At 38.1% G+C, this 23,962-nt stretch overlaps 1 protein-coding gene across 28 annotated transcripts in view; it reads left to right on the top strand.

The window, feature by feature from the left end:
* Positions 1-23,962, top strand: part of Rbfox1 (RNA-binding Fox protein 1) — a 138,246-nt gene that overhangs the window by 48,840 nt on the left and 65,444 nt on the right. For 2 of the 28 annotated variants that reach the window (XM_089468497.1, XM_089468475.1), the window contains exons 1-2: positions 2,156-2,313; positions 4,303-4,692. The exons of 18 other annotated variants lie outside the window; for them this stretch is intronic. In XM_089468497.1, coding sequence (XP_089324623.1) covers positions 4,681-4,692 — 12 coding nt within the window. In that variant the 5' untranslated portion in view covers positions 2,156-2,313; positions 4,303-4,680. Of the gene's footprint in view, positions 1-2,155; positions 2,695-3,490; positions 3,602-3,654; positions 3,960-4,302; positions 4,693-23,962 lie in introns of those variants that run through there. 8 more of the 28 variants (XM_089468479.1, XM_089468478.1, XM_089468476.1 and 5 more) reach the window with 8 other exon arrangements.

Raw genomic sequence — 23,962 nt, 5'->3', positions numbered from 1 at the left:
GGGCGGGCTTGTGTTAGTTTTCTTTAGGTTTCTGCGGTTCGCTGCGTTGTCTCAGCCAAAAACCAGATTGAATTTAGCCCAAAGTACAAATAGTTTCAGTTTCCTTAAGGCCTGGAATGGCGAGGAAATTTGTGGCAGATTATGAGGCAAACCAAGAAGTTTTAGCTGTTCCAATAATGTTAGCAATTCAAATAGATTATGTTAGCTTAACATTAATGTCTTTCAGGAAATTAACACCTCTGCTCTCATGAGATCTTCATGGATTCTTGTCCACCTCGTGTGTTGGGGAAATTAGTTTATTTATTTTAGCTAAAGCCTTATATAATAAATAAAATTCTATTAATATTATTTTGTTCACAAATCACTTCTTTCCTTCAAACAACATTTAGTTGTTTTTTCTTATATGCATTATTATTATTGGATAAATGGGCGCCTTATTATTGAATCTATTATTACGTCATTTGGTTTATGCCTCTTTCGAGATATTATATTATTTACAAATTTCTCTACGGTTTCTTTAGTTCTATTACAGCAGACTTACGATTATTCAGCACAAAAATCCTGATTCAATAAACGGTTTAATAAAAATGTTTATAGAAATTAAATGAAATGCCTTAGCATAATCGCAAAAAGTTAATATTATATATTTAGCATACGTCAAAGTGCATATAGCATTTAATTCTTCTTACTGAGATATTGAGCTCTATTTGAAAGGCTCACCCCACTTGGCCCATAACAGTAATGTGTTTAGTCCTGCCCTGTGCATGATTATGCAAGGCTGTTATTCTGTTGAGTTATGCTATGAATCTGTTAAACTAACATTGCTGTTAGACTGCTACAACAACTTCCCTTTGCAGATTATCTTCTGTAACTGTGCAGATAACATTGCAATTTCGGTTCTATTGAGCACATTTAGCATATTGCTTGGAGTTTGGTACTTTCTATATGTGGGTATGCTCTGCATTTATCTGCAGCAGGCAGCGCATCGGCTTAGCTCTTCGCAGCGTTGTGTTTCCCTCTGTGGAGGAGGCGACAATTTGCTGCCAAGCGTGGATTAAAAAGTTGCCAGCTTCACGGCATTTGCATTTATGCATAGAGCACCAAACACAACAACCAAAACACGCACAGCGGCTGCTGCTTAGTGGAGCTGATAGGACGAAGGATATTCGAGTGGGCCGGCTTCAGGATACGGCCGGACGCCGTTCAGCTGCTGCCTGGCTGGCTGCCGACTCGGATGGGGCGCTGTAAACTCGTGAGGCTATTTGCATTTTAAATCTGCTCCCCCTCGCTGGGTGCTGCCGGCAAACGTTCCTGTTTAATAAGCCTCGCACGCTTTGCCGTGGCAAGCTGTTGTCCTGCTAGGAAGGACATGCTGCTGCTGCTGCTGCTCCTGCTGTCCACATGAGGCTAATGCAATCTTGACAACGCGTCCGTCATGCTGCTGCCCAGCCGAAAATGAGGCATGTCACTTTTGATTTGGTTTTATTGCAGGCAGGACGCAATTCTGATTTGCAGGCCATGGCAAGTGGCAAATTGCGAGTGGTAAGTGGTAAGTGGCAAGTGGCAAAAGGCAAGGGGTATGTGGTAGGGGGGAGAGGCATGAGGATGTTGTTTGGAAATCAACATGGTGCCCAGCTTGTGTGCAAGGCTAGAGGGAAAGGCTTCACTCGGGAATGTCATTAACACTGTGTGCAAAAGTGTGGGAGCGTATTCTGTGACACTAAAACGAATTTGCCAAATTTGTTATTAATTTTCTGAACTTGTTTAATTTTCATAATTCTCATTTTATTACAATAATGATTTTTTTAAATTTGTATTTTCAAACCTGATTGTCGTCGCAAATTGCCGCGGAAAATACGTTATCGATAAATATTCATATAATAACAGTGCTCTGTTAATATTACAGCATTGCCGCAGCCTAATAAACCTCACTCTGTATGTATATGTTTATAAAAATATTAAAATTATTTCAAATTAAAATATAAAATATGAAAAAAAAAAATTAATTTGTATATTATTTAACAATAGTTTAGTAACTTTCAGTATTACTCATTTATATTATGATTTCAAAAATTTAAACTGGCGCCAATCTCAATTGTGACAGTGCTGCAAAACACACGAAGTGGTTTTACGCTCTCGCTCCCACTCTCTTGCTGAGAGTATCCAAGTAAATACTCTCAGTTTGCGCAACGCACACAACATTCTGTCGCGCTCACCTATGCTCGCATCCTCTGTGAATTTCGGTCTTCGTTTTCATCTCTCATTCGCATTTCATTTCTCGTTGCGAGCGGACGTAGTTTGATTGTTGCTGCGGTAAATTTAAGCGTTGCGCGCGTATTTCCCTACCAATTGTAGCTATTACATATTCTCGCTCTTCTCAACAAGTCGTGGGAGTCTAAAAAAAAAAAGAAGAAAACAAGATAATAATTGAACGCAGATAATTTACAGTTGATGTCTTCATCGACGCAATCGTTTGAATACAAAACATGTAATCCATGTGTGCAAATACCAAATACCAAACAACAACAACAAAAGCAAATTCAAATACGTTTCTAGATGAAAAACAACAACAACAACGTCAAGTGCTTTCAAATTTGAAATAAAAGTGCAGTGCAACAACGAGCTATGTTCAACGAAACATGTATAAATCGGAATCGGCAACGTACAACGTACAGATACAAAATGAAATGAAAAGTTAAAAATAAATATATATGCCATCTCTCTCGGCGGCGGCAGAGGCAGCGGCATCGACGGCAGCAGCAGCGTCGCACAGTCAGACAGGCGCGAGGGACGTGATTTCTCTTGTGCCTGTCTGTTCTGCCTTCCCCCTTCGACCGCTTGTTCGTTTAGCAGCATCAAAAGAAGAAACAAACTATAGATATACATATAAATGTACACACGAATATATATAGAAATTCATTCAATGTGCCACATGTTTTTGTCCGTCGTTCCTTGTGCTCCCTTCGCAATTTATTTTGCGCACATTTTTCGCTCGTTGCTTTTTGCGCTTCGTTTACATTTCATGGCTGCTGCGCCTCCTTGTTTATCCTTTGATCCTTCTCGCATTGCCATTCGCACCACCGTTCGCATGCCTGTTTTTCTGATTCGATTTTTCACATTTCTCACTGCCTCTCTCTCTCTCTCTCACTCACTCACTCTCTGCTGGCGGCAGCGGCGGTAGCAGCATCCACACACACTCACACACCAACACACGCTCAGCTGCTTGTCGTTGCTGCGCTTTGTCTTTCCCATTCAATCAACGAAAATAAAATGTGTGTGCCAGATGATGAATTCGCCTCGTAAGAGAGAATAATGTGTCGCCGTCGCAGTTGCCGTCGCCGTAGCCGTAGCCGTCGCCGTCGCATAACCAAAAATTGCATTTAGCTGCAAAGCAACAACAACAGCAACAGCAGAAATTAATGCTTTTGCGTTTTCTGTTGGCCACAGACAAAGCAAAGCCTTTGTGGAATGTCTGCTGCTCGAATATACCGCAAAGAGAATAAATATATACATACATATATGTTTATATGTATATATTTATAAATGAATAACGTGAAGACTTATCGCTTAACCAATAACAACAACAACAACAACGTTCAAAGTGACAACAACATTCGCAATAGATGTTTTTTTTTTTTTTATAAACATCATTTCATTCAACTGGAAACTGCGTCTGCCTTTACCTCTGCCGCTCCTCGGGCCGCTGCCCCCTAATAAAAGCGCGTGGCTGTCTCTCATGCCTTTTGGCTGGTCTCTTTTGTCTCGCGTTTGCGCTGTATTTTTCAGTTCGTCTTTTTGCGCATTTTCTGTTTTCATTTCGTTTCGCTTGGCCGCAGCCACAGCGACAGCCACAGCCACCGCTGCCATGCAACATCCTTTGCCCAGTTGGACGGCGAGAGAGAGCAACCCCTAAATAACAATTAGTTTTTCAATATGACAAAAAATATTCGCAAATATATGTAAATAATCATATATATATATATAGAAATATATATGTTCATATGTATGCATAAATATAAATAAGTCAACGGCGCAGACATTATTCCAAAATTTCGCAATTCGTTAAATTCCGCGTACAAATCTGAAATTGTTGTTCAAATATAAATTAATTATTTATATACATATATTCATAATATTATTATTTTCTCATGCATCTATATTAGACTGAATGATGTGATATTCGAGAATCGTTAAACTTATATATGTTTGAAATGTTCAAGAATGTGTTTTCTTATTTTTTTTATTAGTTTTTTGTTTTCTTCTCGTTTCGCATATTTACATATATAAAATATATATTTTCAGTTCAGTTTAATAATATAGTGAACTGCGACTCCTAAGTGAAACTCACTCCAATTGTAAATTGTGCCAAAAATCCAAATTGTAAATCACATATGAAAAGATAAATGAATGAGTAAAAACCACACTAAACAAATGCAACAAATGCGACGTCAAATCAAATACAGTGTTAATTAAAATAATAAAAAAAAAGTGCAAGAAGAAGCAGCAAGCGTGACTACCCCTGTTTACATAGTGTAGACTACCCCCTGAAAGAAACAGCACACACAATTTGTTGGTGTCAATTATACGGGGCAGCTGTGCATATAATTTGCGACGCGACTGTAAACACAAAAAGCCGTCAAACTGTGGGGCTCCGGGGCATTTTTTCTTCCTCCGCACGGAATGTATTATCCGGTAAGCAAAAAAAAAAAGAAAAGTAGACAACCTATGCACATTAGAGTGGACATTATTTGACGACGGGCGCTGCACAGGTCACAGATCCAACCGGCAGCAACAACAACAAACACACACATTACAGTGCACACTATAAATATTGTGACAAGGCAACGGGCAACGACAGCTCAATTCGCCTTGTGTTTGTTTGCTTTTTCTGGCTGCCGTTTTGTTGTTTGCCTACTCTGTCGCTGTCTCTGTCTCTCTCACATTCTCCACTTTTTAATCGCCGCCCAAAGAGTTGCTTTTACTACTAGTTTGGCTAACTACCGTTGTTTTCACTCTCAATTGTCGGCGAATCCGAATTCTTAGGCGTGCGTTTGGCTTATTAGACAAGCCTACTCACTCTCACTCTCCCTCTCTGGGATTTCTGTTTTCGGATTTGTTTACCTATTTACACAGCCAACAACGACAACAACAACAGCAAATATGTGTGTTAAGCATTGTCTTCACACGTGTGCCGAAAATCTCTCTCTATTGCCCTCTCCACCTTTGTTGACTCTGATTCAAGTTTAACAAATTTTCTTTTTCTTTTTTTTTTTACGTGAATGAAATGAAATTGTTTTCACAGTCTCCAGTTTCAAAGGGTATCTGGTAATTTGATAGCCCCATAATGCGGCTCGACTTGTCGCTGTTGATTCGTTGATATTTTATCAATTTTTTGATATTATACTCTGAATTCCCCCATATCATTTGATACATTCATGTGTCAACTTTTGGCGCCCGTTGCGCGTTGCTCCCAACATTTTCCCACGTAATTTAAGCGCGCAAAATGTATGCAAATTACATAGATAACTACATACATATAAAAGTGTATGCAAATTATGATATACGATAATCTTTCATATTATTAATTTATTTATATTTGATTTTTGCTTGTTTCTTTGCAGGTACGTTTATTCAAATGCAAATGCAAATGCTTGGGTTATTTGGTAATGTTTCGTGATTGATAAGGAAGTTGATAAATGGCTGAATGCGTGAGAGAGTGTGTGTCTGTGTGTGAGTGAGTGTCCAGAGATTATTATCCATCCATCTATGCGCTTGTCTAGTTTTTATAATGTCAGCCATTAGACAAAGTTCGTTTTGATCTCTGGCGAAATTAATTGAACTTCTATGACTCGATTATGGCCTCCTTAATCAAATGTCGAAAATATTGAAAACCTGAGCAGTTGGTGTGCTATAAAGTATGTTTATTATATGTCGAGCCCATTAAAATCCAGCTGACAGTGTTTATAGAACTAATAAATATCTATCTATCTGCAAATCTTTAAAAATGTCCCTGACGAATATCAAATAAAGAAAACTATTTAGTGTTCTCGATTAGATATTTGATTGTCATTTAGATATGTATGAACATATTTAGTGATTCTGTATTATAGAGAATAATGCTAAATTCAAGAATTGATCGTTAATCTTAGACCATTCACTTAATTAAATACAGATGATTCAGAAATCTACTGCTTAATTTACTTAAAAATATTAATCACAAACTTGTTATAAAGCAATTAAGATTGTTTGAAGTTTAAGCATTTTATATTTCGAACTTTTGCCAATGTCATTCCGATTGATTGCGATTGAAAAAGTTAAGCTGTCGTCTATCTGTGTATCCGTTCATTCATCCGTCTGTCTGTCTGTCTGACCGTCCGTTTGTATAGCAACTAAATTATTACATTGCGCACATGCAACATTTTATGTGGCAGCTCATAAAGTTATGAGACGCAAAATGTGTATTATTATTTGAAAAATTGCACTAATAAATATATACGAAGCGACTATTAAATACTCTTGCAGATTCCTCAGTATAGGATACAAAATTGAATAGAAAATATCCAAATTATATATCTAGTTTCAATTCTCAATTTCTCAATTTCAAAAGTTTATAATTAATATGATCGGTTATTAAAACAAAGGAATTCTTTATAGTAAAGTTACCCGATTGGTCTTGGTAGTATACTATAAGTTATATTGTATAAAGTACTCGAAATTGAACTGCTTCAAACTCTACTCGATTTTAAAAGATTATTTATAAATTATAAATTAATATACTTCAATATTATATTATATGAGCTACACAGTAATCCCCTCGGTTTGTTGCTGTATTATAATATAAGTTTCTTTTAACTACTTTGAGAGATTCTTTATGACACATATATAAGATGATATGATGCTAATATGAGTATGTACAATTATATAATCAGGCTTAGTGTTATATGTTACATGTTTCATGACAAATTCATAGCACTCCACTCTTAGGGCATTCGCAACTGTGTGTCTTCAAACGAAATCTTCCGGTTCGCCGTTTGTCGGAGTCACAATTGAAAAATTGCGCATAAATTGCATAAACTGTGTTGCCGTAAATTGTTACGGCGTAGGTTTAGTATGAGTGGTGGGGTGGCTGGGTGGTGGGTCTATTGGATATATTGTAGCCACTACTAGGTGATTCCATTGTGCGTGCGCAGTTAACCGCAAACTTGGTAAATTTAGCATTTTTTTTTTATGATCAGCGGATCTCGATACCAGCCGACCTTAACGCGCTGCAGGTTTATGACTAGCTTTTATGATATTTGTTTATATCTGATTACGCAATTGGCATTAGCATTAAAACAAATATAAAAATGAGAAAAAAAAATCATTATCATTGAGTGTTTACGTTGAGTAAAACAAAAATTACTTTCACTTAATTGGCCAGCTTCGAAGGCAGCAGCAGCTGCTGCTTTTAGGCTTTTACTTTCAGGGCATTCATCTAGTTAATGAACAGAACGAGTGGGAGAGTGCGAGGAGAGAGAGAGAGGGAGAGAGCGAGAGCGTTATGGGAAATGTGAAAAATTCTGTCATAATGCAGCGATGCTTCAATATTTTCAATTTGCATTGATTGATGGCTTTAATTTATAAGCATTTTTAAGTAGCACTCGATCCCCGTTGAGCAGGCGAAGCCCGCAGATAAGAGATAGACCATTACACAGCCCACATATTATAACATTCATATACAGTTATACATAAATATATATGTATATGTATATACAGTATTTTTGTTTATTGCCAGCGCGTCTGTTTTCTATGCCAGCGCAAATGATATGACAATTTATTTCAATTAAAGTTGATTTAAAATTGTTGTGCTGCCTTGCCCCTCGTGTGTTGCACGCTGATTGATGGAAATTGAGAGGGAAGCACGGCGAAGACAAGGCACGAGAAGTGGAAAGAAACCTCGTGGCCTATTGAGATTGTGTGTGTATCTCTCTCTAGATATCTTCGTAAATGGGGGCGTTTTAACAATCAACCGGATGAATATATAATTAAACAGTAGATCTTGCCACAAACTGGAAATTTCGTGCTGTGTCAATTGATGCGCATCTGCTCCATTTCGAAATAGGCTTAGAGTGGAAATCTTGCATAGTGAAAATAGAGTTCTTCTACACCATTTACTTCAGTGTCAATATATAAGATTTCAATTTCCGTTTCATTCCGCAATCATCCCTTCTCTTATAAGTTTGTTTTCGCATTTATCTCGCCTAAGCTCTAAGCTCTTATACGCTCATTCATGTGTGTTTGTGTGTGTGTGCACATAAAAAAGACAAATGATGATTTGATGTTGGCTAATTCGCGCACATTCGAATCTGAAGGCTCTGAGCGACATTTTGTGGAGCGCTGCTGATAAGGCTCAGTCGATTCGTATTATAATTAAATTGGGACTTGGGCCTTTCATTCAATGGCTGCAATTGATATCGCAACGATTCGAAATTGAATTTAATTAGCATTAATTTAATGGCGTTAGCATTTTTATATCACTTTGGCCCACAGGCAATTAGGCCTGGCCGCTGCTGCTGCTGTTGCTGTTGCTGCTGTTAATGCTAATACATAAGTAATAAAGAATTTGGAATCGATTAGCGCTCATGCTTCAAATTGCAGCACAATCGAAAATAAAATGTGCAAACAAATAAATTAATTTTTGGGAATTCGCTAAAGAGGAATAATACAAGTTTTTCGCATATCTCTAACAAGTGTTCCAGTAATGTCGGGTGCTGGGGCGGGGGCGGGGGCTATAAAAGGGTAGCGCGACCGCAAAACAAATCACAACCTACGGCAATGTGAACGACCCACCGCAGCAGCAGTAGCAGCAGAAACAACAACAACAACAACAGCAGCAGCAGCAGCAGCAGTTTAAGCAAAAACATCGTCATGCAAATTATTCGGTTCAACTCGCAGCTGCGACGTCGACGCCGACAGCGACGCTAATCGCTAGTGTCACTCACACGCCGTTTGGTGCGGGCAATTAGCAGAGCGCCGCACGCCTGCGCGATGACTCAGCAGCAGCAGCGACAGCGCTGTAGCAGAGGCAGCAGCAGCGACGCAGTCGCAGACGCAACTGAACTGTAACAGGTTTTTTTTTGCATTCACTGTTGTAGTTGTTGTTGCTGTGCGGCCGTAGCATGAAATGGTAATTGCAGCAGCATTAGCTTTTAGTTTCATTCCATTTTGTTTCATTGCGCGTTCCGCTCTCGATTTCACGCCCACACGCCGCATATTCTCACACACACACACCGACCGCCCCTCACGAACGTTACATTTTATTGCCGGCCCGTTAGTGTCGCCTCAGTTTGTTTACGTTTGTGTTTGTTTTTGTTTTTACACATTTTTCTTAATTTATGCGGCCGGCTTATATTTATGCTCTACCTATCGAGGGTATGATGATTATGACATTAAACATTGTAAATGCAATCAAACAGGCAGTCGAAAAAGACCTTAAGACATTCTATTATGAATCTGCATGACAATAGGTAAAGATAATTTCTTATACATACGTATATAATAGATGTATAAGAGTATTGAATCTTCTGCTTCTCATCGTCTTATATGTAGGCTTATACCTATGGAGAGTATGATGCTTGTGTCATGCTCAAGAGGGTAAATACTTTAGTGTTGAGATCGTATTCTTGAAGATCTATAATAAATCTGCATGACAATAGGTTAATGTCAGCTTTATACACAATATCATCTCTTATGAGAGTTGTAGAAGAGTATTGACAGTTCGGATTAACGGCGTTAAGAGTTGTTTCTTATTTTTTAGTTTATTTGCATTTCTGTTTAGTTGCCGGTGCACACATTGTTGTTGTTGTTGTTATTATTATTGCTGCTCACTAAATTTACATTTTATTGGCCTGTCATAAATATGTATGTATGTGTATGTATACATGTGTGTTGTATTATTTTTTCTGTTTGTTTTATTTATTCGTATTTTCCTGTTGTCATTTTCTGTGTTTTGCTTATACAAATATTTTTCTACTGAGTAACGCGCAACGGAATAAAAATTCTGACATAGTTCGCGGGGCGACAATATTTAATGATTAGATTTTATAATGGGTAGTGCTAACTATCAATGTGTTAGATTCTGATTTTGAAATATCAAAATAAATATAAACGTTGTGACTTACGTAAAGCCTTTTTGATAATCCGCGTTAAAGATAAAGAAATAAATTTAGAATTCTTTGGCTTCTTAACTTATTTAGTTTGAGAGATTTTGTGACTATTGATTGTAAAACATTGTTAACATCTCTAAAGACATTTGTTGACAGTCCTGACAGTTCCTAATATACATGAATCTTCAGAAATCCAGTATTTTCTTCCACTTTCATTCCCATTTATTTCCGATGAAGCGTTCACCCACTTTTTGCCATTCTATTCCATTTCGTTCTCGTACGTACTCTGTGGATGTCTCTGGATGATGTCCATTTCTTTCACGAACCTCTTATGTGCATATTGATGAAGCATTCATAACACGATAGTCACTTATTTGCCATTCCATTCCATTTCGATTCCTAAAGTACTCTGCGTATAAACGTGAAGCACTCCTTTCTCCACACAGTGTGACTCACTCTCTGAACCGGAAGTAAACGCAGCGCTGTAAAGCGAATTCATGTTCGATTGAATTTATCAGAGTTAACAATCAAAACTTGATTCATTGATTCAACGAGGCGCACTGGAATTTCTATTTTAATTGAAATCCATGCGTAATTTATTCAAATTCAATTAAACAACAATTAATTGCACTGCCCCATCAAACAACAGCAACAACAACAACAACAACAATGCCGATTTGTGCTATTCAAATGGTTTGCAAAAATGCAACAAAGGCAATTTAGCGTCCTATGCATATTTACACGATTTTTTCCCATAAATTAACAAATGCCCAATGTTTGTTATTTACTTTGTTATACATATGTGATGTATATATATTTTGTTGAAATTGCACATATATATAAAACTCAATGAGACGCGCCAGCGTTTATAAACGCGCACAAAAATCGCGTGCGGTTGTTTTTTCGACGATTTTAATTTATTGTCTACTTAAGATGCTATGCTAAAGGAAAATTGTGTGTCTGTGTGTGCATACTTTGCATTCATGGTTGCCAATTAGCATAAAACGGCAGCTTACAATAACAACAACAATAATAATAATGCGAAAACGCAAGGTGAACCAGGCGACTCGCAATTAAAAGATAAATGAAGATGCGCACTGGACAGGCGCCGGGCTATTGTTTGCCAACTTACAGGCCGTAAAGAAGATGACATCATCGCCTCGCATCCAGCAGAAACTTTGACCTTAACGGCCATTTGTTGTCGACCTTCGGCTCCCTTTATGGCTATTTAATTATTACAAAGACAGGTGAAAAAAAAAATCAATTCAAAGTGCAAGACATGTTGCAACATGAAGAATTGCAATCAAATGCATATACATATGTTTATCTTTTCAGATAAATGCAGCTGAATTATATGCTGTGTTTCCATGTGTGTGTTGCAGCTTCTTATAAGGTGATTAAAGCCATAAAGCAAATCACTCTGAACAACGACACGTGTTAAACATAAATTATAATTGTCTATGCTAAGCATTGCCTGATGTTATCTTTATGGGCATGCCTATATATCTTGCCATTGCATATTTATTAAATATATGCGCAACGAGAACTCACCTGAAGTGGTCTATCGTAGCTAAAACAGCTTTTACTATCATCAATCTAACAGTGAGATGAATCTTAACATTGATTTCTATCATTGTAATAATAATTCCGATATTTTTTTCTTGATGATTACAAAGTACATATATGATATAAAAATACAATTTTTAAAACGATGCTACAAAATTCAAAGAAGATTTAAGTTATCTTAAAATGAAGAACAGAACAGAATAGGGAAAATCAAAATAGAACCCAATATAAAGCTTGATGTATTATCATAAAAATATTTTAAAGTTTTTATTAACTATTTACTATGGCAATAATATTTATGATAACTATGCGAATAGATGTATATCTATACTGAGATGTGTGAAAAATATTTATAACCAAAATAAATTGGCTAATGCTCATTCCCATAGATGTATATTTTAAAGACGTTGATTATAGCTGGTCAGTTAACATTAAGAAACTTAAAAGCTTTTGACTATCTAACAATAAACATGAATATGTCTATGTCAGAACTTTAATAATGGAAAGGTATAATGGAAAGTAGAGGTTATTGGTTTAATTTAATTTCATAAATGAATGCAAAATAAAACAATACTCATTTCTGTTGTTTAAAAATACTATTCAAGCATTGGAGTTAAAATAATGAAAGGATTTGCTGGTCCATTTTCTTAATTTCATTCAAAATCGTAGTATAAAGCTCATGCTTATATGCGAGTCTGCTCTAGTAACTAACAAAGGCTGACCTGGAATGTGCAGACAATGCGATGCGTAAAAAGGAAAGCTTTCTTTTCATCACCAGCTTTGGCCTCAATTTGCAGGGTTTTCCTTTGGCCAGTTTTTCGTTTGTCTTTTATTTTTTGCTAAATAAACAAATTTCTTGAGTTGACAAAGTTTGGATTCAGTTCAGTCAGTTCACTTATGATAATTTCTATTGTTAGGGTATTTGAGCGTCGTGTTTATTTAAACTATCTTCTCTGGTGGCGCATGCAAATCTTTTGTTTAATTTTTGCGCCAGTGCCAATAATGTTTAATGCTGATTTTAATGGCCGCCAGACTTGTGCATATTTATTTAGTTTTACATTGTTTTTGCCTGTTTTCGCTGACTTTTATTTATTTTATGTTGATATTTTTTTGCCGGCGACCTTCAACTCGGCGTGCAGCACGATTTCGCCATCAATTCGAACTTGATTCATCCTCACTTTGTGTTGCTCGTATCAATTTTCAATTAACAAGTGTGTGTAATTGAATTAAAGCCTTAAGCGCTTAGTACTGAGTGCTGAGTGTGCTTAGAGCACTCCAGGCTGAGTACGTTGCAAGGTGTGTTAATTTTTGTACCTGCAACACCTCGGCCGAGTGGCACTTGAGAAAAACTAATGAGAATACCAAACCAAGCACACACAAGCTGTGCTCCTCTCTATACGTTGGCCAACTAATTCCCTTTGATTGCAAAGTCCAGGCGTGTCCGCTTGACTGACTAACTGGTTGACTGACTGAGAGATGAGCAGACTGACTGAATGGCTGAATGACTGTCTAAAATAGACAATTTCCTTTTAGTATTAAATGCTATTTGTATTTCACTCACAGACCGAATGCCGTTTGACTATTTATTTGTTTTTAGCCTTCTGCCTCTGCCGCTGCCTCGGCGGCGGGCAGCATCCAATTACTGGAACACAAGCCGCTGCCAGGATCTGGGCACGGGTCCGTTTTTGGGTCTCGGTTCGACACGTGGCTAGCATCTGTTACAAGTTTTTGGTATCGGCGGCATCGATTGCCGGGCTCTGTTGTGTGAAGTTTGGCAACGCCTCACAGCGACACACAGGGCCAGTGAAATGCATGCATGCGAAGAGAGAGAGGAGAGAGAGACCGAGAGAGAGAGGGAGACATACAAATTCCATTTATGAGATCTGCTTAAAGCAAATCACATTCTACTGCGAGCCTTTGTGAGCAGAAAAACGAGACATATGTGTGCTCGTGTGTGTGTGTGCGTGTGTGTAGGTGGTGAAAGGTATAGGAAGGCGCAGGAAATGAATGTACGCAAACGGCAAACGAGAAAAGAGATTCAAATGCGAGTGCTTGGGGTCAGGGTCGTGCAGTTGTGGCAAGTGCAAAATAATGGCACACAACTCATACATATTTCATGTATTTATGTGTAGAACAAACATATATGTAAACACACACACACACACAGACATATGTACATACAGCCCCCAGCCTCTCACTCGACTCGACTCGCTTGCAGCGGAAGGCGCGCCTCGCGCATATGAGGGTTGACCCAAGTGCCAACCCCAGAGCATCAGCATTGTGACATTTAAGAGGCTCTCGAGAGCAGCAGCAGCAGCAGTAGTAGAAGCAGCAGCAACAGCAGCAGGAGTCGCCGCGGGGGCATGCAAAAGTGTTGAGCTAAAAACAAAACACGCACAGAGCGCCCTACCCCAGCCCCTGCCCCAACCCCAGCCCCAGCCCACGCCCACCCTGTTTATGCTATTTTCACAGCAACCCTCGCGGTGAACCAGCCGAGTGGAGAAGGTGGGAGTCGACGCTCAGTGTGCAGCCTCTCAGGAGCTCTATTTCCACTGTGTGTGTGTGTGTGTGTGGGTGGCGTGAGTGTTGCATACTTTGTGGCGTTGCTGGCTGCTTAAAATAATTAAAAATCAATATTTAAACGATGCCTACGCTCAGCCAGAGCAAACCTTTAAAATGGCTTCATTATAGAAAGAGAAATCCAGAAAGAAAGAAACAAAATAATTTAATGCTTTTCGAAATTATTTTGGCTCTAAGTGTGCCTTAATTAAATGCTATCATCTGTTTTTATTACCGAGCCTTATTTAAATATTAACTTTATCTTTCATATTTGCATTATAATTTTTTTTTTTTTAGGGCATTGAATTAATTCAGCTGTTATTAATTATTTACAGCATTTTAGAATTTCACAATTTGCATAAAAGTTCGCTTCAAATTTAAATTGGAATTATGCTCAGTGCCACGCCCACGTCCGACTACGACCTCCTTTCGCCTTGGGCCACAAATATTGGCTCGCAATTTTATTTTGATTGTGTGGACAAAGTTTTCACTTTGAGCTTTGCCTGAATGTTTTTTATGACATTTTATTGACAGCTTAAAACTCGATGCGCCAATGTTGCCAAACAATCAAAAAGTTTCAAATATTAAATAATAGACTGCGCGTATTTGGATCTCGAATGGAATATCGATTTCAATGCAGGCTTCAAAAGTTGCCCGAATGCTGCTTGAAAGCATTTTAAGGAAATTCATTGCCAGTTCAAGTTCAAGCAGAAATTTCAGTACACACAATTTCAAAAAAATACGGCGCCTGCTGTGCAACGATTGCCAAAAGTCGCGGCCATAAATATATAGTGCGTCGAATTATATGTATATACATTCATATATGGTTGTTATAAATAATGCCGATCAATGCTCTAGCAGCGGCAGTCAATGAAAGGTAAACACCAGCGGGCCTCATAAAGCATGCGAACTGTGAATAAATCACAAAGCCGCAAACAGCAACAACAACAGCAAATGATATATCGAAAATTATAGTATATGAAATTTAATAACGACAGATCGAAATGCGCAACAAATTTAATGCAAAGTGATTTGATTTATAAGTCAAGCTGTGAACCTGAGATGAATTTGCGTGATATAAATTTGATTACTGTCGAAATTTGTTTCATTCAAATACTCGTATACATATATTTACAATATAGATGTATATAAAAAATAATAATAAACAATAATATGTAATGTAAATACGAAATCAATATTAGAGTTATGCTAATTTCCTTGAGAATTATTAGAGTCCATTGACCCAAATTGATATGTTTTGCAATGAGAAATATAAAATGTTAATCGAAGATTAGTATTTATGGTATGTAATAGATCAACACATTTTAAATGTACGTTGAAGCACAGAATCTCCTTGTGTCAGGCGCCATAAAAATAACATGGAACTGCGGCTTTTCAGTTCTGTATTAGTGTTTAATGTTCTGAGTCTAGATTTTATACCCAGGCTCATGTATGAATGAAACCCTTAAATCTAGTGTAGCTATTGCTGAGTTTGTATTTTAGATATCGCTGACTTTGTACTGGCTAAGCATAATCTTAATCTAGAGCTGAGTTTGCAGGTCTCAGCGTTCGTTTGTCTATTCTTAGAGTGCACACAGTGTCGCTTATCTATTTCCATTACATCTGCTATGCGTAGAAGGTATGTTTATAAATTTTGTGTACCTATATTTATTTATAGTTTAAACAGTGTTAATTTTAGTGGCTCTATATATTTTGTTTCTATAATTTTTTGAGTATACTCAAATGTTTTATATATTTGTTTTAGAACAGATAATACGTTGTATTTCTTCTGTCAATTGAGCATATATTTACAAAATTTAATATAGCTTATTTTCCACATATTAATATATTAATTTTCTGAAAGGTTCTTGACTTACTTACATATTTGACTGTATTCAAACTAGAAAATATTTAAATTTATATAGCACTTTGATATATAATTTTAAAAACTCTTCCAGTTTGGTTAAATATATAAAAGAACTTTATGCCAGCGGTTCATTGAAGCCATAATTAAATCGCTGATTCTATTCACTAGTTCATTTGTGCAGCCATTCATGAATGAAAAATATCTGTTATTCAAAGAGACGAATAAAATTAAATACGTTCATTCAGTTTGTCGCTTGTTCAAAATTACATATTTTTATTTTAAAATAAAAAGAAATAAATATAAGCTAAGGATGGTTTTCGGCAATCTGTCAGCTTTTGATGAATAAAAACCAAAAACAAAATTAATAAAATATATTATGAATAAAAAAAAAATTAATAGACTGCTAATAGTCTTCGAATAGTTTGAACAGTTTTGCTCACATATTGGTGAAAAGTTCAGTAATTAAGTTTAATATATCCTGCCATCCCTGCTTTCACAAATATATAAATATATATTTATTTATAATTAAAAAATATATTTATTAAAATCTGAACTTCCGTTAAATATTCCTTGTCCCTTTTGGGATTTGCTGCTCTCCTCTCCCAGTCTGCCTCTCGGGTCACGTATTCGCTCGTTTCTTGTGGCTAACCAAATGTTAATTAATGCATTCCCCGCCGCTAAAGCCACATGAGAAGCTGCCACCACGGTTGGCTTTGCCGTATCCGTATCCGCATCCGCGCAGTTCATTAAAAGCTCGTCAAATGCGGCGACAGCTTTTATTCAACTCCACTCATTAGAGATATATGTGCCCAGCCCGCCCACCGCCAGGTGTAATAAACATAAATGTGTATATCAACATATGAAAATGCTGCAACTTTGGCGATAACTGTCAGTCAGCCAGCTGTTTGCGAATGTTGTTGTTGGCTCTTGGCTGCTGGCTGTTGGCTGTTTGGGCCAATGGCAATTAGGTTTCTGATAAGATAAGCGGCCAGAAGCCGCTGCCTAAACCAATTAGAGCCGAGCGGGTGGCGTGGGCGGCGCAACCCCTTTTTTATCGCGCGTGGCAAAATGAAATGGCGGCAGCTGTCACACACACACATATTTCAGTCCCATGTGTCAGTATGCGTGTGTGTGTGTTGGCTTCAATCAGAAAAGTTATATTTTGTTTTGGCTTTTGTATCGCCGCAGTTTGGTAACTTTTTGTGTTAGTCAGAACCAAACACTTGCCTGCCAAACTTATGTTCTCCCCATGCGTGTGTGTGTGTGTATGTGTGTTGTTGTCTATGAGGGCTCTGCTTTGTTTAGCTTTTGCCTTTTTATTGGCTGCCAATCAAAGCTAAAACTGAATTGTGAGGTTGAGGTGTGGGCGGCACACATGCATGACAGGGCATAAAGTATCTAAGAGATACAACACAGAAGACAACTTAATTGAGCAGCTGCATCCGAATGCCGAGCAAGTGTAATCAATAGGCTTTCATGCTCAAAGACCACAATTTCAGCTGAGCCTGGTTCCTCGTTCTTCGACAAAAATTCAGCTTGAATTGAATTTTCACATTGTCCGAATGTACACATAAATTTACATTAGCTTGGTTTAATCTACGCTCTGTCCCGGCCTCAGAATTTTTGGGTATTGCCTCGGGGCATTGCCGTTTGCTGTTTGCAAAAAATTAAAAAAAAATCCATGTTCGGTGTGCGTCATGTGGGCAAACAATTTGCACACACACACACATATGGATAGCCGCACCCTGGGCGACTTGCCGCATACGCCTGGCACCCTTCCCCTTCCCTTGCTATTCTACTCATATTTATATTTTAAATACCGAAAAACTGCTGCTAATTATGCGCTTTGGTTGCTTGGTTGGCCGCCTCGCAGTGTGACCAGAGACTGCTTTTGCCTGACAGGCATGAATAAAGTATTAATTAAGGACTGGGGATAAGCGATAACGCTTTCCTTTCGCTTGGAAATTTATTAAACATCACAGAAAATAAGGCGACAGAAATGACCCCGGCGAGAGTCGATGATAAAAGACCGAAAAATGTTATATGTCAATTTAGAAGAGACGACATGGGCAACGAACATTAATTAATTCGAAACTTGCTAAAGCCAGGGCCACCTACCCGGCCTTTTATTCCGCCCCCGAAATGTGACAATCATCAAAAAGGCAAAATTCAGGGCGAGAGAATTTGGCAGCATAATTTAAATAGCAAAGCCCAAGACTTTAGGCCAGCTTAAATTGCTCTAAGCTGGGCTAAGAGAATAGCTGCTGCCTGTTGGGCAACAGCTGCTGTTCGCATAGGCATAAACACTGCACGGAACTGCACTTGAAGTGCATTTCATAGCACCAAAATGTCACTCGCACTGACTCAGGCTGAGACTGAGACTGAGAGAGAGAGAGAGAGAAAGAGAGAGAGAGAGAGAGATCCAGCAATTTCCGTCAGAAACACACACAGAAAATATTTTGGCATAATTTATGTGATGTGCACAACAAACACATCATTTTGCAATTTGCCAGTTGCTCGTTGGGGAATATCTCTTGGCATTTCCCTGTTGGGAGCTGCCTGATGTCTCTGATGTGTGATAATAATAGTAATATAATTTAAATATGGCAGGCAGCTTGGAAAACTTGCTGAGTGCAGGCTGTTTATATTTGGGTCTATGATGTTGCCACAAATGAAGTTACGATTAGGCAAGGGAGTTCAAGCTGGAGTGTCGCAAGTGTTTAAATCGATACAAAAAAAATCAGAAACTGTGCAGTTCAGTTCATTAAATTCATTTCAGATTAAAGCTATGAAAGTCGATTTCCAAAATCTCACCTTATCTCATCATTTTCATCTACATTATTATTTTCTTTCTTCATGATAAAGTTTGCAATCGACAGTTAAAGAAAGTTCAGTTGTATAGAAATTCTCTTAAATTTAAATGGGTGTACTCGCAAATTATTAAGGAATTATCAATTTGTTCAGATCAGTCCATTAGGTCAATTAAAATAATGGCTGTGGGCTTCCTGCTGTCAGAGAACCCATCATTAAATCCCTAACCGCAACGCAAAAGAAATAGATCGAAGTTCACGAAGACCCAACACAAGAGAAACGGCAAGAGCAACAACAACAACAACTAATTAGAGCCTACAAACGTATTTAGTTACACTCGCTAAACGCTTTGATTATTAATTATTAATTTATTCCTTTTCGTGCATATTTCGTTTCAATTTGTATTCGGTCAATCATCAAAGATTCGATTTCGGACTAACACAAAGGCAAACAAAATAATTAATCAGCAAAATAATTTGAAGAACAAAGTGGTTGCTGGCTGGGAGGTTGACTATTGGATGCGCTGTATTTGGTTTCAGTCCAGTAATTTGCAGGCTAACACTGAATGAAAACTAAACTAACAAGAATTTGACAAAGATAAAATATTTTCACTTCCTTTCTACCTACATTTAGATCTAATATACAAGCTCTAAATCATTATTTAAATAATGTTTTTTTTTTTTTTTTTTTTTTTTTTTTTTTTTTTTTTACTCATATTTAGAAGTCTTAAACTTTTTCATTTTATCTCTTCATTCTTTGAAATATTTATTGCTGAGCTCATGTGGAGTTCTAATTGTATATACCTCTCCACGGATATAGAGCATTAGAGCAAATGGAAGATATGCTTTGGTTTTGAAAAGGCCTGTCGAAAAATCAGAATCAACTTGATTCTACAGCGTGTAGAACATTTACGCTGTCTGTGAATTATTTTGCACGCTTCAATCGATTTGTCCTTGAGTCGAGGCCGAGTCGAGGCTGAAGTCATCGCCGTCGGCATCGGCATCGCCATCGCCATTGGAGTCATCGGCCAGCAAACACTTGAGCTCAAAGCCAGCGTCGTGGCTTACATAAACCCATCGGCGGTGGCGGCAGCGGCGGCGCGGCGTCTGTGTTGGGCTGTGGTCTTGTTGGCTAGCAGCTAACCAGTCTATGAGTTGACAGTAGGGGGCGTGGCGAGAGGCAGGCAGAGCTGTGTGTTTGTGCTGTGTCTGTGTCTGAACTGATTATGACACCGAACGCCACGAGGCACTCGTCACAGACCGGCGCGCATTAGAAGAACCGGAATAACCAGTGGAAAAGCGCACGCTGCACGCAATTGGCGAGTGCAATAAACCCGGTCAAGCGGCAGTGAAAGTGGTTTACCCCAGCTGCTGCTGCCAGTTGACCAACTGTATGCAGAGCAGAGCAGAGCGCAATGTGTGCACTGCAAATATCACATAGCATGGCAAAATTATGGGCATGGGCAGCGTTATATACATGGAGGACGATATTCGGCGGCTGGCTAATATGGCAGCCAGCGCGAGCATAAATAGCAATTTCCGCTTGTGGACAGCCGTAAAAGAAATAATAAATATGAATATGCTTATGAAAGGGCGAGGGCGAGGGCGAGGGCGAGGGCGAGGGCGAGGGAGAAGGCGAAGGCGAAGGCAGATGCAGGTGAGCAGCGGCAGCAGCACCGAATATATTGTACTTATGTATGTAATGTATGTACATATGAAATGAAGAAAAGTTGTCGCTCGCTTGAATATGCACGCGCGAGTGGCCATAATTTATTCAATCAGCGCCGCAGCAGCAGCAGCAGCAGCAGCAGCAAAAATAAATAAGCAACAACAACGGCAGCGACACCTAAATTGTCTAATGATGCCATCATTTGAGGTGGACGTGGACGCTGAGTATAATAATAAATAAATAAATAAAAAACAGAAAACAATAACAAAAACTGGGAGGGGGCACAGGAAGCGTTGGGTACGGCAGGAAGCGACACTTGACAGCTATGAAATATGGAATTAAATAAAACGTTGCCAGATATGAGCAGAAGCGTCTAGTGGCACGTGCAACAATAGACAGGCTGCATGTTGAGTGGCTGCAACAGAGACGAAAGTGGCACTAGATACATTGAAAGCCACTTATAGATACGACAATTGCAGACGAGCGGAGAGTGAAGGAGTGGAGCGGAGAGAGAACGAGGTGCTGCTCAAAGTTGAGAGGTAGAGAGAGAGAGTCAGATTATATAAGGATCTTAATGCGCAGCTGCTTATCTCATTTGTTTGCAGCCCAATTGTCGGCATTTCAGCAGCCATCAAAAAATTGTGCACATGGCTAATTGCAAATGTAGCGCTGCGCCTTTTGGCACCTGATGGGGCATACAACACTTAAACCGCAACAAGGAAAATTTTAAAAATAGCCAGAACTCAAATTAATTTGTAATGACTGACGGACAGACACACGGACGGACGGACGGACGGACGGATAGACACAAAAGAGCACAAGGCAACTGTGGTTAAAACGATCGTTTGATCATCATCATCGTGATGATGACGCTCGACCAATACAAGCCGCATGTAGCTTACAATGACATATGTTTCTGTATCTAACGTGAGATATTCATAAATTCAGTTTCCTTATGTGAATTTCTGCTCTTAGAACTGAACAATGAACAAGTCGTCATTGCGTGGAGCAGTGCCGCGAGCACTTAGAAGAAAGGAAATTTGATAGTATTCTGTTTGACTTTGTTGAAGGTTTTTCTTAAATGAAACACGGTATATGTAGGCGCAACGCAAAAAGTTTATTTTAACACAATATTCAGTAACAAGTACACTTCTTCACGTACCGCGACGATTTGAACTTAACTAACCGAGCCGACACACTGACATTGATCTTACACAATGAACTTACTGAATGAACTTTGGCTCGACTTACAGCACGCTTATATACCTACTTCTACTGCATATCGAATGTTCTGGATGTCTCCTTATGCTTCTATGTTTGCGTCTATTTCATAATCCAGAACATTCGGTTTCTTATTCTAGAGACAAATGTGCGATCAGCCGACGACTGTGTTTAGCGTTAGCTCAAATGCTCACTTGATGATGAGTTTTTCTAGATCAATCCTCAACAGACTTAATGAGTTTTGTTCAATTACACATACATACATAAATGAGATTGTACAAAATATGCAATTAACTAAAAATGTTCATACAAATTAAAAACTCGTGTCGAGAAAAAGGAAATAAGAAAAAATATATAAATATAAATGTGTGTGAATTATAACAAAACACAAAAATAATCATAAGAATCAAATGTGAAGGACACAAAAAATAAATAAATAAAATGCAGAAGGTACATAAATATATAAATCTGTGTAAATTAAGAATTATACAATTATACAATGCATAAATATACAAATTGAATACTAGTGTATTTAGATTCTTACAAATTAATAAAATGAAGAATGAATATAAATACATTTAAATCTGTATAAGTTATAAAAATGTGAAAATTATACAAATAAAATAGGAGGTTCACATAAAAAAGGAAAAGTAAATCAAATTAAGAAGGTATATATATATATATATATATATATATATATATATATATTAAGTGTAAAAAAAATATATAATAAAATAAATATATATTTACATAAATATAAATACAGACATAAGCCGTGTTTATACAAATTAAAATTATGTCTGTAAATATATTTTTTTGAATAATAAATATATATATGAATATATCTTAAAACTGTACATGCATAATGACAACCAAAAACATACAAATTAAATACTTGTGTGCTAAGACTAGACAATGGATATGAAAAATAAACATATATAAAATCTGTGGAATTGTAGTAAATGATATCTTAACAACTTCAATCCGAAATTTCACATTGTGCGCGTCACAGAGACATAAGCCGTGTTCTTAAACATTATGTAGACATTGAGAACTTTAGTTGTTAGAGCGAAACACGCATGGCTTATGAGAGCTTTATTACCTTAAGCTCTCAGTCGCAGCGTGTCCAGCTGACAAGTTGCTTGATCAAGACATGCCCACATCATTAAGAGCACATCCCAGGCGAGAACCACACGGTCGTTGCTCTGTTGTCAGAAAACTTATGTGCACGCATTTTTTTGGTTTAGTTTTTTTTTTTTTTTTTTTTTGACTATTCTCTATCAACAAAAAATCTCTGAAGATCTTTCGTACATTTTTCCTGCTCAGCTCGTTGCGTTGCGTTGCCTTGTCGCTAATTCAAAATCAATCAAAGCCAAGCACGCAGCAGCAACGAGCGAGGCGTAGCCCATCGGCCGCATCGAGATTCATCGAGCAGCCGTTGAGTCATTGAGTCGGTCGCTTCAGGGAGTTCGCACTGTGCTGCCGCAAGACAAATGCACTGTCGCCCAGTCTCAGAGTTGTGGGCGTGTCTGGCTGGGCGTTCGAGGCAGCAACAATAACAACAGCAGCAGCAGCAGCAAAAGCAGCAGAAGCAAAGTTTTCAACTCTTTTGTCTGATGACAAAAGTTTTTGTAGGCGCAGCTTTTGCGACTTTGACAATGAATTTAGCCTTAAGGCGAAAAGGAGAAATACAAAAAGCCAAATCCTGTTTTGTTCGAAGGAATGGAAAACTGGTTTTTTTGTTGTGGGAGTGACGCCGCAGCGCAGCAACTCGTCGACGTCATCAACGCGCCTTTTGTGGCGCACAAAAAGGAAATGAGCCAAAAAAAAAAAAAAAAAAAAAATCCAGAAAAGGGGGAAAAAAGTAGTAGCGAACGACAATGGGAACAACTTGACTGCACGCTGACAAGACCAGATTGATGGCCATCTAGAGCAGCGTCATGTGTTGGATTGAAGCTCTAGGAGAAGGATTGTCGCATTGTGGGCAAGGATTTGCTGTTTGATGATGCCATTGAGTGACTAGAAGCTGCTAATTCCAGGCAGGTAGAAGATGCATTGCAAGCGCAAGTGATTCGTATTCAAAATTGCTCTACTGACTTTTTCACGGAAATTTAAATCTCTTACT

Source organism: Drosophila arizonae, chromosome 4, assembly GCF_054131065.1.
Source record: "Drosophila arizonae isolate 15081-1271.41 chromosome 4, UAZ_ARI_1.0, whole genome shotgun sequence".
Lineage (NCBI taxonomy): Eukaryota > Metazoa > Arthropoda > Insecta > Diptera > Drosophilidae > Drosophila > Drosophila arizonae.
Note: the sequence above shows the minus strand (reverse complement) of the source record. Positions and strands in the feature narration are given on the sequence as shown.